This window comes from Macrotis lagotis, chromosome X (assembly GCF_037893015.1).
Source record: "Macrotis lagotis isolate mMagLag1 chromosome X, bilby.v1.9.chrom.fasta, whole genome shotgun sequence".
NCBI classification, from domain to species: domain Eukaryota; kingdom Metazoa; phylum Chordata; class Mammalia; order Peramelemorphia; family Peramelidae; genus Macrotis; species Macrotis lagotis.
In genome coordinates this window covers 651235792-651250131 of record NC_133666.1, presented here as the reverse complement: position 1 = coordinate 651250131, position 14340 = coordinate 651235792, and the positions used below count along the sequence as shown (strand labels likewise).

General features: G+C 49.1%; 1 protein-coding gene across 4 annotated transcripts in view; it reads left to right on the top strand.

The window, feature by feature from the left end:
* The window catches only part of FCHO1 (FCH and mu domain containing endocytic adaptor 1), a 50447-nt gene extending 36869 nt beyond the window's left edge, over positions 1-13578 (top strand). For all 4 annotated transcript variants that reach the window (XM_074204859.1, XM_074204861.1, XM_074204860.1 and 1 more), the window contains 18 exons: positions 1888-1932; positions 2196-2280; positions 2669-2693; positions 3455-3512; positions 4924-5108; positions 5245-5269; positions 5517-5568; positions 5735-5826; positions 5926-6198; positions 7226-7338; positions 7690-7777; positions 8491-8602; positions 9854-10009; positions 10202-10334; positions 10798-10997; positions 11980-12035; positions 12894-13058; positions 13382-13578. In XM_074204859.1, the coding sequence (XP_074060960.1) occupies positions 1888-1932; positions 2196-2280; positions 2669-2693; positions 3455-3512; positions 4924-5108; positions 5245-5269; positions 5517-5568; positions 5735-5826; positions 5926-6198; positions 7226-7338; positions 7690-7777; positions 8491-8602; positions 9854-10009; positions 10202-10334; positions 10798-10997; positions 11980-12035; positions 12894-13058; positions 13382-13404 (1886 nt within the window). In that variant the 3' untranslated portion in view covers positions 13405-13578. The remainder of the gene's footprint in view (positions 1-1887; positions 1933-2195; positions 2281-2668; positions 2694-3454; positions 3513-4923; positions 5109-5244; positions 5270-5516; positions 5569-5734; positions 5827-5925; positions 6199-7225; positions 7339-7689; positions 7778-8490; positions 8603-9853; positions 10010-10201; positions 10335-10797; positions 10998-11979; positions 12036-12893; positions 13059-13381) is intronic.
* Positions 13579-14340: the final 762 nt, after the last annotated feature.

Sequence of the window (14340 nt, the reverse complement as noted above, 5' to 3'; positions counted from 1 at the left end):
GGAGAAGAGGCATGGGCATCCTGAGGTGGGGCACAACAGCTGTTTTCTAGTACTTGAAGGTCTATCATGTGGAAGAAGAATTGACTTGTTTCCTTTGGTCCCAGAAGACAGAACCAGGAGAAGTGGGTTGATATTGAAAGATGCCAGTTAAGACTTGAGAAAGCTTCTTTGAGATTAGAACTCTCCAAGAATATAGTTTAGCTAATCTGGGGGTCAGTGGTGCCCCTTCCTTGAAGGTCTCAATAAATGAGCTCCATGAATCATTTGTCAGATGTGTTTTAGTGAGGATTCCTTTGTATATGGTTTGGTCTATGTGACTGCTGTGGTCTCTTCCAAGACTCAGATTCTGTGATTCAAATGGGAGACTTTTGAGTAGTCAACGAAGCTTTGACTATTTTCTTAATCCTTGGATCGTCTCCTCCAACATCTCTCATACCCACTATCATGGTGAAATCACCAAGTATTAAGATAAGTGCTTGCTGATCTGTTCATTGACTTGACTTGGAGGATCCTGGGTTCCTTGTGGAATTTCTCTCCACATCTTTTGTAATAAATGTCGGTGTATATGTGACATTTCTTTTCAAGGAAAATTACTGAGTGTTCCATGAAATTGAGATTTCTTTTGTTGCCTGTGGACACCCACTGAAGCAGCTTTGCCAATTCCTTTGTATCAACCTCTCTGAGCAGAGCCCAGAATCTGTCTTATCCTTTAGCTGAAACTCCTTTTAGCACTATCCTATTTATGTAGTGAATATCTGTGTTTCTGAGGTTTTTCCTATAGCCTTTAGTGGGTTGGCCTATCTGTCACTGGATAAGAATTTCACATGTGGGGAGCCAGTCACTAAAACAAGGTTCAGAAATGGTTTCGAACCATAATTCTTAGCATCCTCTGCCCAACTCTTCCCTTTTCTCTACTCTTTGACTGTCCCTGCAGGAATGAAAGGGACCTACACAAGGTAAAGGCCTGGTCTGTATTATTCTGTTTCATGAAATGCCACAGACAAAGACTGGTCTAATGGTCTACCTCCTGGAGCTGGAAGTAGACTGCCACACAGTTAATAGTTGGTGGTTGAGTCTCCTTCACTTGGCAGTACCTGCAGACCTTATAGGTCCCTTCTGTGCCATGAGGAACCAAAGGAAGCTTGTCATGAGGAGGAAGGGACTAAGAAAGGCAAAAGTGTAACTAGATAATTTGTTTTCTTTCAAAGTTCATGTTAGGGGCAGCTAAGTGGTGCAGTGAATAGAGCACCGGCCCTGGAGTCAGGAGGACCTGAGTTCAAATCAGGTCTCAGACACTTAATAATTACCTAGCTGTGTGACCTTGGGCAAGTCACTTAACCCCCATTGCCTTGCAAAAAAAAAGCCAAAAAAAAAGGTTCGTGTTAAAGCTGTCTACTTTAAAATGAAAAGGTCCCAGGGTATAATGAGGTATTATGTTGGATCTGAAGTCAGGGAATCTGACTTCAAATCTGGACTCTTCTATTTACTGTCTGTGTGATTTTGGGTAAGTCACTTAGCCTTTTGAGTTTCAGTTTCCTCATCTGTAAAATGAGGAAAAGATAGACTCAGATGAACTTTAAAATAGCTTCCAGCTCTAAATCTATGAACTTAGAATTAGCAGACCTAGTTCCTCTCCCTGGTTTTACCATTATTTGACCTTAGCCTTGACACTTCCTTTCTCCAGACTTCAGTTTCCTCATCTGTGAAAAGGTGGGACATTGTAGTCAATGATTTTTGAACCTGTTGAACTCTGAGAATCTGATTCCTAGAGATAGAGGAGGCATTTGAGAAGGCCCTTCAATGTAGGATTTCAACAGATGGAGATGGCAGGAGACCTTAGGAGAAAATCAGTGCCTTATAGGGTCTCCCAATTTTCTTCTTTTTCAGGTGTTGTAGACTTTGAGGAGTACAGCTCTATGGCCCTTCCGGAAGGCAAGTACGTGTGGGGGCCCCTGGAGGCCCTGCCTGGGCCCTCCACCCCCTACCCCCTTACCCCTGTCCTAGGATCTGGTCAGACCCCAGAATCCTTAGAATTGGACAGAGGAGGGGAAGGGGGATGTGGCATGGGGTAGGGGGTTCCTTCCTTTCTTCTTGTCTATTCCCCATTGGTATCCAAATTCAGGGAGCTATCAGATTCCATGGTCCTTGTCCATCCCCTCCCTTCCCTCCCTATTGTCCCCCTCCCCAACACACAGGTGGGAGACGTCTCCGAGGCAGTGGTGGGAGCAGGCCTTTCCGAATCCCTGGACTAAGCCGGAGGGAGCGTGAACATCGGCCATCGTAAGACTTAGCTAGCCCTTCAGAAAGACCACCTGCAGTGGTCACTGGGCTTTTTCCCCCTCTTCTGGGTGATCCTGACTTGAAGTGGGCTGGAGAGAGAGGATGATGAAGGGCCTAGGGATCAGAGTGGTGAGAGTTGGGGTTCATGGACCTAAGAGTGGGGAGTAAAAGTGAAAGTATTGGGAATGGGACTAAGATGCCCTTGGGATGGGGAGAGGATAGAGGATTATGAGATGAGAGAAGAAGGGAGTTGGTCTTTCTTGAAAGCTGGGAGGAGGATATTGAACCTGGAGGAACTGAGAGTCTAAGAGAAGGGAGATGAGCATGGATGGGGTTTGAGGGAGCTGAAGGGGAGTTACTCTATTGATTTAGGATCTTCTTCCTCCAGGGACTCCCCAGAGGCTGAATCAGTGGTGAGTAAGTGCCAAGAGAGTTCTGTTCTCATCAAGCCTGAGATCTGTCAATCCTCCCACTGGATGGGGTCCCAGGTTGGGAACTGAGGGAGGCCTAAGGCAGAGTGACTGGCACCCCTCGTCAGAGGACACAGCATGTCACAGCTTGAAGTAGTTGATCTTAAAGACCATTCAGAGACCCTTGTTTTTTTCAGGAAGTAGAGGAAGAGAGAGGGAGTTGGTGCAAGTAACAGCTCACAGAAGGAAAGGGATTTCCCCAAAATCACCCCCTGGGTCAGTGGCAAGGCCTGGAACCAGTCAGTGACAGTTGGTCTACAGGCATTTACTAAGATCTCCATCAGTCAGGGTATCAAGTGCTAGGAAGAGAAAAAAAGGCAAAACACAACAAAACAAAAAACAACCAAATTCACTCTTTGCTCTTAAGAGATACCCATTCTAATGTGGAGGAAACATGAGGATGTTTAGGGACCTACTATGGAATATAAGAAGGAATTCAAGATATTCATTGCCACTTTGGTGCCCGAAGGACCTCTTGTAGGAGGGTGGGTCTCGAAGGAAACAGGGGAACCAGGAAGCAGAGGGGTGAAGACTGGACCTTCCAGGGTTGGGGCTCAGCGAATGCGCACATAGGTGGGAGATGGGAATGTTGGGACGGAGGAGACAATGTGGAGGGGAGGATGGGAGAGTCTGGTGTCTCTGAGGGGGCATGTAATGAGGGATGTACCCCTTGTCCAATTTTCCTCATATGCCTGTTCCCCCAGACCTGCCCCGTAGTGGATGAGGAAGGCTTCACTGTCCGGCCAGATGTCAATCAGAACAATATCCTTCCACCTCTAATCCGGGGAAGTGGGACCTGGGGAGCAGGATCAAGTCAGAGACTCACTGCCCTTTCCCCCATTCTCCGTCCTGGTCTTAGCCCTGACCCCAGTCCTGGTCCTGGTCCTGGTCCTGGTCCTGGACTAGGCTACGAAAACTCAGCATTCAGGCCTGGAAAGTGGGCGAACATCACCACCTAGTGGTTTGTTTGGAGAATGGCAGCCAGGCCTCTGCCCGTGGCGGGACCCTGGAGCAGACCCAAGGAGAGGATGAGATAACAATAATCGTGAATAATAATAGGACTGGGCTTTTGATTTAATTGATCCAGGGAATCATCAGGTAGAGACACTTCTGCCAATCCATGCTGATGCTTTCTCTGAAACTGATAGACTTGGAGAATTTTCTAGAACTGACTCTGAAAAGAGGAATGATCATTATCATAATAACATGGTAGAGTGGACAGAGTCAGGAAGATCTGAATTCGTTTCCTGTTTCTGACACCTACTGACCCTGGGCAAGTCACCTCATTTCTTGGGGCTCTAGGTAAGTGGCAGGGACTAACTTGAATTGGTGGAGGATCAATGAGAGCCCCTGCTCCAGTCCCTAGTCCTTGTGAAAAGGATAATGAGGACACAAGGTCTGCCTTTAGGGAGGCACTTGAGAGAAAAAGATGTGGCACTACCTCTAGGAAGCCTCTGATGTGTAGGTAGAGACACATTCCTAAGGCAACTCTCAGTCTATAGAAGCAAGGAAGAAAGGAAGGAAGGGAAGAAGGAAGGAAGAGAGGGACGGAGGGAAGGAGGGAAAGAGGAAAGAGGAAAAAGGAAAGGAAGGGACAGAGGAAGGAAGGGAGGAAGGAAGGAAAAGAGGGAGGAAGGAAGAAAAGAAACAAGCATTCACTAAATTCCTAATATATCTCAAGCACTATGCTCAGTATTTTACAAAAAGTATTTCATTTTGAGGAGGAAACTGAGGCCATCAGAAGTGAAGTGACTTGCCCAGGATCACACAGTTCATAAGTATCTGGGACAGGATTTGAACTCAAGTCTTCTTGATTCTAGGCCTAGTGCTCTATCCAAAATGCTGCCTAGCAGCTTCTATGGGGAGAGAGATGACCTTTGGGGTCAGAGTTCCTCAGAAATGTATATGGTATCAATTTATGCAATTTGGAGCAAGAAAGGACCTTCTAGTCCAAATCCTTCATTTTACAAATGAGGAAGTTAGAACCCAGGTCTCTTAGGTCCATCTGTACTGTCTCCCATCAGACAGAAATGATGACTGACCCTCTGGGATCAGAGGTTTCCTCCACTGATGGCTGGACTGATGGGGAGAGAGCTGTGGTGGAGGCAGAAGATGGGCAAGGGTAGGAGGGAGGGTCTTGGCTTTTTACTTGCCTCCTTGACCACCTGACCACCAGAGCGGGAGAATTCACGCTTCTGCTCCTCCAGTGACTCTGACTATGATGATGATGAGGAGCCCCGAAAATTCTTTGTGCAAATCAAACCAGCTCCACCGCCCAGCCAGTCCCGGGATTCCGAGGCTGCAGCTGCCCAGCTCAAAGCCACAGCCGGAAGCCTGATCCTGCCCCCGGGCCCTGGGGTAAGGAGCAGGCCAGTGGGAAGTCAGAGGTCATGGACCTCAGGGCCTGGGAACAGAGGCCCACTGGTTGTAGGATGGAGCAGAGAGGTGGGACTACATTGGGGAGACTTCCTGATATCCCCTCTTCTGTTCACAGGGTACCATGAAACGCCATTCCTCCCGTAAGTGCCACCTCTTGTTGCCAGACTGGGGGTGGTGGGAGATGGGCAGTGGGCTCAGACCAGGTCCTTGCTTTTGGCTTCTTCCAGAGCCTCCTCAACCCTCTCCTCCTTGGCCACTTCAGTCCTTGCCCTGGGGACTTTGAGTGGGAAGGAGGGCTTCTGGGGACCCTCGGTGGTCAGATGCTGTTGGTAATGGGGGAGGGGGGCAGTATGATAAGCTCAAACTGAGATGTGGGATCTCTTACAGGGGAGATGTCAGGGAAACCACTGAGGCCCCACTCAGCCTCCAGAGCCATCCGGTGTGTATATGTGCAGGGAAGGGGAGAAGGGTGCACACCCAGGACCCCTGCCCTATGTGCCAGTATCTTCTACCCTCTCCCCACCAGCCTTGCATTATGTCCCTTCCCCCTTCACCACCCTTGGGAACCAGGGATCTGGCTGTAAACTATTCCTCCCCATCTCCAGATGTGCAGAAAAGCCCCAGGCAGATGTGCAGCTGTCCAAGGCCCTCTTTGGTCCTCCCCTGGAGTCAGCCTTGGAGCCAGAAGACTTTCCAGGTGATGATGGAGGGAAGGCCACTTAGAAGAGGCTAGGCTGTGGAGCTGGGCTCCGCCACTCTGATCCCTTTCTCTTCTTTGCCTCCTCCCTTTCTGCAGGCCCTGGCAGCTACGGCCTTACCTCCAGCCCATCTCCCTTCTCTTCCTCATCCCCAGAGAATGTGGAGGATTCAGGCCTGGACTCCCCATCTCACCCAGCCCCCGGCCCCTCTCCAGACTCTTGGGTTCCCCGACCGGCCACACCACAGAGTCCTCCTGGGGCCAGGAGGCCTCCTAGCTCCCCACCAACCCGGCCCCATACCTGCCCTGCCTGGACTGCACCAGGGGGGCCTCCAGGATCCGAATCCAACCCTGACCCCTGGACAAGTGATGGTGAGTTTGAGCCTCCTCATCGATCCCTCCCCCACTCCCAAGATTTCCAGTTTGCCCAGGTCCAGAGGATCTTAGAATCCCAGAGATGGGGAGGCTAAGGGGGATGGGAAGCCTTAGTGGGTCCAGTCCAACATCCTGCTCTCTTCAGTCTTGCCAGGAGGTCTAGCTCTGCTCAGGTACTCCCAGTGATAGAGACTCTGAAGGCCTTCTCCTGGCTCCCACCCACTGCTCAGGGAAGCTGAGTCCTCTCCCCTCCCTTCATTTCCAAGCTTCCTGGGATCTTGGAATGGGATGTAGTGGAAAGGACCCAAGTCTGGGATACTGGAGGGCAAGGCTACCCTTATTTGACCAGTGATTCTTGGCATACAACCTCAAGCACATCCCTTTCCACCCTGAGCCTCAGTTTCCCAATCTGTAAAATTGAGAATATAATCTTTCTTTACTCTGTGAGGAAAGTACTTTATAAACTTTGAAGTGTTAGAAATTCAAATCAGTTAACTTGGATTCAAGTGGCTAGAGCACTGTACACAGCCAAGTAGACTTGAGTTTACATCCTGCCCCAAACACGTCAAATTGTGTGATTCTGAGCAAGCCGCTCAGCCCCCTGCCCTACTGCCCTCCAGAGGATCGCAGTAACGCCTACCACGCAACCAGTTGTTAGAAGCTTCAAATGATGAGATACATGTCCATAGCTATAGAGAGAGATCTAAATTTAGAGATAGAGAGATAGCAATAGGAATGAAGGTAGATAGATATAGCTGTATAAATATAAATACAGAGATAGAGGCTTGTATTAGAGAGATAAAGGAGAGGAAGAGATAGAGATAGAATTATACAGAAAGAGAAGGGGGTAGAGGTAGAGCTATATAAGTAGATAGAGATAGAAATAGAGACAGGTAAAGATAGAGATATACACATAATATATGTTTCTGTGCCCATTGGCATGTATATGCATATACTGTGCTTTGCCAACCTAACAATGTAATACTAATCATTATTGTTATTGTTCTCATTCTACAATGCCCAGATCTGGTGCCTGCTCTGCCCGATGCAGGACCCCGGGAGGGACAGGCAGCTCTACCCAGACGAGGTCATCCCAGGAAGACACCTAGTGCCCTCACCCGGAGCAATGGAGACCTGGTAAGGGTGCTGCAGTCCCCTGGCAGGGTTAGGGCTGACTAGTTGGCACATGCTTTACTTCTCCTAGGTCTAGGCTGTGCCAGGTCCCAGAACAGGAAGTGAGGACCTTGGATGGCTAGAATGAGGGGGGGATAGAGGAATAGGAAGAGACTCTAGGGGCAGCAGAAGAGGAAGTGGGCACTGTCCACTGGTCCTCTTACCTTTGCCCACATCATCTGAGGTAAAGAGTTCAGATTGCTGGGTTTTCATGCTCCCCCCCCGCCCTGGTTTCTGGACTCAATTTTTGTAATGAAGAGGGTTAGACTTGACCTCTGACCAGTCCTAATAGTCTCCACTTCACTTTGCTTCCAGTCTCGTTCCTTGAGCCCCTCTCCACTGAGTTCCTCCGTCCCCAGCAGCCTCCCCGAGAGGAGCAGCGGCTTCTCCCAGTCAGGCCTCGGTATGTCTTGGGGTCCCTGCAGAATGGCCTGGGGAGGTGGGCAGGAGAGGGTCAGAGCTAACCTGTAGAGCTTGGATAGGGCTCTCTAGACTGCAGGACAAGAGACAAGACTTCAGGTCTTGAGATGGAGCAGCCAGATGACCATCAGATTGGAACCTCCTCGAGGGCAGAGACTGTCTTATGTTTCCCTACACTGGTTGCCTGACTAAATTTGCAATAGCTTCTCTAGGCCTCACTTTTCTCCTGTAGTCTTCAGACTAGATCTCCTGAGAGGTCTAAATCCTTTGATCCTCTAAGTATTTTACAGTGAAAAGGGATTAACCTCCTTTGTTTTAGCTCCCAGGGGAACTTGGAGCCCAGGATGGAGGAGTTAGGGAAAAACTTGGGAACAATGAAAGCTGTTCAGAAGTGAAATGTGTTACTACCTTAGGTGGGTAGTGAGCTCCCCATCCCTGGTGGACTCCAAGGAAAGCCCGGACCCCCTGTTGCTAAGGGCATTCCTGTCTGTAGTCCTTCCCTTCTAACTGAGTCATCCTGGAGCCTAATTTTGCCCTACACTTGCCTTGGATGAGTTTTTAACCCCCTTTTGGACCTCAGTTTCCCCAACTGTAAAATGAGACCAGATCTCCCTGACTCTGGTCCGCCACTTGTCAGGGCAGGAATGGCTCCTGGGGCTGAAAGCTGATCCTGTCTCATTTCTCTCTCCTCTGCAGGGATCTCCAGAGGCCCGAGCCCTGTGGTGCTAGGCTCTCAGGATGCCTTGCCTGTAGCCACAGCCTTCACGGAGTACATCCATGCCTATTTCCGGGGCCAGGATGCCCTTGGGTAGGCCACAGACTGGAGGAGATGGGTTGAGGAGAAAAGAGAGGAGGGGTCTCTGGGTCATCTTCCATTCTGCTTGCCTCTTTAGTCTTTCTGGTCCTGCCCCCGGTCCCAGTCCACTGGATAGTCAAAGTGGGCAGAGACCAAGGCTGGACATTGGGGATAGAATCAGAATAACTAACTCACTGAACCACCTTGGAGGAGTCTCTTCACCTCTCCAGGCCTCTGTTTCCCTCTTTGTAAAATAGGGACACAATCCTTGCAGGTCCCCTGGTCTTCCTTATGTCAGCATTCTGAGACTCAAGAGAGATCCAGAGACTAGGATCAAGGCCTAGGTATTCCTGAGAGAGCTAGTATGAACTAGTGAGTAGGAGGAGGAAGGCCTCATTTCACATTTAACCTCTAAAACATGCTAACCCTGTGGCCACACCTCTCAGTGGCTTAGACAAATATCTAAGACTAGAAAAGCTAAATAAGACACGGGTCTGCATCTGTGGAGGAAGTTTCCATGCTAAGAATTCCCCACAGTGATAAAATCACAGGTCTTAACCAGAAGAAACTACATAAAACATATAATAACATGTAGTATGTTAATATAGTATAGTAACAAAATATTTAAAAATAATAAAATAGCAGTAAGTATATTAATAGAGTTGACATAATAGAAAATATAATATCTAACTATATTATATAGCATAATATATTATAATATTTATGTCATATAATATAATAGCATATTATAATGTTTATCTAGATTTATGTTTAATATTAAAACAGAAATGATACATGTTAAATATAATAAACAATTATAAATTAACATAATATGTTGTAATATATATTTTATTTATGTGTAAAATATATTTTCTATAGTTAATACTATAGGATTTATCTATAATAAAAGATAGAAGATAAATAGAATAATAAATATAAAAATACAATGGTGACAATAATAATAACAATAATGACCTTGAGCATTTATAAAACTTTTGAGATACAGAAAATGTTCCATGTGTCACCTCATTTGATCTTCACAACAACCCTGGGAAGTAGGTGATTTTAAAGCCCCTATTTTACAAACAGAAAAACAGACTGAGAGAGGCTGTACCCAAGGTCACAAAGCTAGTAAGTGTCCAAGGAGGGATTTGAACTGAGTGTAGCTCCTCCTAGGAAAGCTTTGTCTTGGAGGTGAGACCCAGTGAGGGTGGGGGTCCTGGGGGGAGGGGAAGGGCCCCCTCTGAGCTCTGTGCCCCACAGCTGCATGGTGAAGGTGACAGGCGAGCTGACCATGTCCTTCCCTGCGGGGATCGTGAGGGTGTTCAGTGGGACGATGCCCCTGCCTGTGCTCAGCTTCCGTCTGGTCCGCACGGCTGTCATTGAACATTTCCAGCCCAACACTGACCTGCTCTTCAGGTGCGGAGGCGGCCGGGGCAGGGGCAGCTAGTTTGGCCAGAAAGCTGGGGGGGGGGTATCCTGGAAGCATGGACTCCTGGGATACCAGCTGGATGACAGACTCCTTCCTGTGTGGAAGATCCTGGGAGTGGGGAAGGGGAGTTGGGATGCTGTGGGGAACCAGGGCCAACCAGCCCTAACCCTGCTCCATAGTGACCCTTCCCAAAGTGATCCAGCCACCAAGGACTTCTGGTTGAATATGTCTGCTCTGACGGGCCATCTGCAACGCCAGGCTGAGCAGACTCCGGCAGCCTCATACTACAATGTGGTGCTGCTTAGGTACCAGGTGAGACCAGAAAGGGGAGGCAGGAAGAGGGAGGGCCAGGGACTGCCCAGAGGAACAGACAAAAAGAGGCAAAGGCCTCAGAAGTCTCAGACTCCCAGGCTAGAGGATCCCAGAAGGCCCAGACACATGGATGGGAGTGGGTATGGGGGCTTAGGCAAGCAGACCCAGGCTAGATGATCTCAGAAGGCCTGGACTTGTAGAAGGCAGTGATCCCAAGAGCTCTAAGTGAATATTCAGGGAGATAAAATAGTGGCTCTCCAGCCTATCCATGGATCCCCCAGTGGACCAGACAGGATGGGGAGCTTTCATTACTCATATACAAGGACAATATTAATCAGATTTAGAGCTGGAAGGGGGTCTTTGTGGCTAGGAGGCTGTCAGCCAGCACACAGGAGAAATTGGGGGGTGGGGAGGCTCAGAAGACAAGACCTCTATCCTGAGCTGCCACCTCTTCCCCGCCCAGTTCTCCAAACCTGGGGCCCAGTCAGCTCCTCTGCAGCTCAGGGCCCATTGGCAGTGTGGCCGTGCCCTGACCCAAGTTTCAGTGGAGTATAGTTATTGCCCAAGCGCCATGGCCCTGCCCACCCCACTCACCAACGTTCAGATCCTGCTGCCTGTTGAGGAGCCTGTCACGAATGTCCGTCTGCAGCCTGCTGCCAGCTGGTGAGCCTCTCCCTGGGTTTTTCAGGTGGTGGGTACAGGAGATCCTATTATATTCTGGAATTCTAGGGCCATCAGTCCACAAACCCACTTAAAGGATCTAAGATATATAGCCAGCACTCTGCCAGGTGCTAGAGAGAGACAATCCTGGCTCTTGAGGACTTTATATTCTATCCAGGGAGTCATCTACACACACACACACCAGTTGACACATAATGTTTGTCCTTCATTTTCAAAGACCACTGCATCAAGTCTATTCAAAACAAACATGAGGCAATCGAGGGTGGAAGTCAGCAGCTGGGGAGAACAGGAAGACCCCAGTAGGTGGCCTATAAGCTTTGAGGGAAGCTAGGGAGTCCCTGTTCCAGAACTAAGACTGCAGAAGGAACTATTTGAGTGAATGAGTAAATGGAATGTGATTTTGTCAATGAATTATGTCTGATTCTTTGTGACAATGTTCAAGAAACGAGTAATTTGCCATTTCCTTCTCCAGGTCACTTTATAAATGAGAAAACTGAGGCAACAGGGAGAAGTGACTTGCCCAGGTTCACACAGCTAGTAAATGCCTGAGGTCAAATTTGAATTCCTGTCCTCCTGACTCCAGGCCCAGAACTCTGTCCCCTGTGCCACTTAGTGTCTTGAATGTTTAAATATAAAAGCACTTTATTAATCATTTATTATGTGTTAGATTCTGGAGATAAATATAAGCAAACCAGATAGTCTTCTCAAGGAGCTTTTACTCTAAAAAGGAAAGATGGCACATAAAGGAGAGCTGGGCTGGAAGCGGGGGAGTGAGACAGGGAGTGGGAATTGTTTGGAAATGACTGGAAGGTGTATGGAAGCTCATAAGGTAAGGTCCCAGCTCACCTGTCAAGGGCTAGAGACCCAGGGTCAGGGTCTGAGTTCTGGTAGGAATAGGAGGAGGAAGGACTGGGCCCAGTCAATGATGAGGCTGGGGACTTTACCCTTTCTCCCCCCCCCATAGGAACCTGGAGGAGAAGAGGCTCTTGTGGAGACTTCCAGATGTGTCCGAGGAAGGGGGTGAGCCTGCGCCCTTGGAGGTGGGGGGAAGGATGAGCTTCTGCTGAACTTCCTGGGCATCTTTTGTCCTCCTGTTCTAAATTCTCCTCTACAGAACTTGAAAACATAAATCTTACAGCCAAAAGGGCCCTGGAAACACAGAGTACAGAATGTCAGAACTGGGAGGGCCCCCTGGAACATAGCATGTTAGAGCTGGGAGGGCCCCTGGAACATAGCATGTTAGAGCTGGGAGGGCCCTTAGAACCCAGATGTCAGAACTGAGCACATTTATTAAATGTATACTGTATTCAAGGTACTGGCCTATTATTCTTAACTATAAGGATGAAAAAAGGGCTCAATCCCTGCCCCGCCAGAGGTAAAATGTGGGGTTTGTTTAACTTATTCACAAAAAAATTAGAATATAATCAATCAATAAATTATTTTCTGAGCACCTACTAGGCCCCTGATAATCTACTAAGCATTGGAGATACACTGGAAGACATAAACTGGCCTGCCCTCAAAGAGCTCACAGTCTAGTGAGGGAGGCTTGTCAGTAAGCAGGTCCTTCCAGAGTGGGTGGTGATTCCAACAGGGCAGAGAGCCTGGCAGAATGCTCTAAGAAAGAGAATCCATCCTCATGCCCATCCCAGGGATCTGGGTAAGGAGATGCTGACCAAGACTGGGCTCCATGGAACCACCACCTCGGCTCTAGGACTTCAGGGTGGTTGGGGTGAGGAGGTGGGGAGTCTACCCTGGAATCTCTGTGACTGCTAAGAAGGGAATGGAAGTCTGGGGGAATGCTCTCTCCTCAAGCCTAGAAGGGTATCCTAGGGAATGAGGATGAGGCTAGACCAGCATCTTCTGCCTTGGTTTCCCCAGGCCAAGGTCATCTCTCTGCCAGCTGGGAACCTCTGTCAGGGCCCAGCATGCCAGGCCCAGTGGCTGCCCACTTCACCAGTGAGGGAAGCACCCTGTCTGGAGTAGATGTCGAGCTCGTGGGCAGTGGGTACCGCATGTCTCTGGTGAAGAGGAGGTTTGCCACAGGTACTAGAGCTGGGTGGGGGCCCCTTCCTCAGGGCTTTCTTCATCATCAAAACCCCTATGACCCCTGGTGTCCCCAAGAAAGGGTCTGAATATTGCCACTTGGAGGTGATGGAGAGGGAAGGAGTGAAATGGGGAATAGATTCAAGCCTAGGATTGGAGGAGAAAGAGGGGGAAACCTCAGAGCTCAAATACAGGAGAATCTCAGAGAGTCAGGGGATGGAATATGGGGGAAGGGAGGAGCCAGAAACCCACCCAAAACACAGAATTAGGAAGGTAATCCCAAACCATTTCGTTGCATTTAGCAAGCCCTTCTTGTTCCACAGGTACCTATCTAGCTGGCTGCTAAATTGGACCGTGCTAGCCTGGACCACACCCTCTCTAGGCTTGGATTTGCACTTTGGCTCCCTCGGTGGGGCATTCACCTCCTCCTTCCCACCCCACACCCCCAACTTTGGACCAGATTGATTTTGGACAGACACTGAGTGGCCCCGGCCTCTGGGGGGAGGGAGGGGAGGGAACAGCGTGGACTGGGAGGGTTGGGAATTGGAGAGGGGGACCCCAAAGTTCCCCATTCTGGGCTGGGCCCCACAGGTTTCCTTCCCCTGGGCTTCCCCCTTCCTCCCACACTGCTCCTCAGCCCAAGACCAGCTCAGCTCCTGGGGTTTTATGTCATTTGAATAAACACTCTATTTTCTAATAAAACTGTTCTGGCTCCCAGACTCTTCTCCACTGGGGGAAGAGAGACCAGATAAGAGGGAGGGGGTTCAACTTTGTAACTGCTCTGTGAGTCTTTCAGTTTGGAGCCCAGTCAACCTGGAGAGGATTTAGCAAGGAAAAGCTCACAAGGCCAACAAATAGCAACGTTGGAACCCAGAATGTCAGGGCTGGGAGGGCCATAAGAATCCAAGATGTTAGGGCGGCTAGGTGGCGCAGTGGATAGAGCACCGGCCCTGGAGTCAGGAGGATCTGGGTTCAAATTTGGCCTCAGACATTTAATAATGACCTAGCTGTGTGGCCTGTGTGTCAGAACTGGGAAAGTTCTTAGATCACAGAGAGTCAGGATTGGGAGGGTGCTAGAACTCAGGCTTCAGAGCTGGGAGGGCCCTTAGAACACAGGATACCAGCTGGGCGGGCCCTTGGGACACAAAGATTCAGGACTGGGAGAGGCTTTAAAATACAGAACCTGGAAATATCAAAGCTAGCCGGAGGCTCATGGTCACTGCTGACCTTTAGATAATGCTTTAATGTTTGCTGGGTTTCCCACACAGGTTATCTCCTGTCA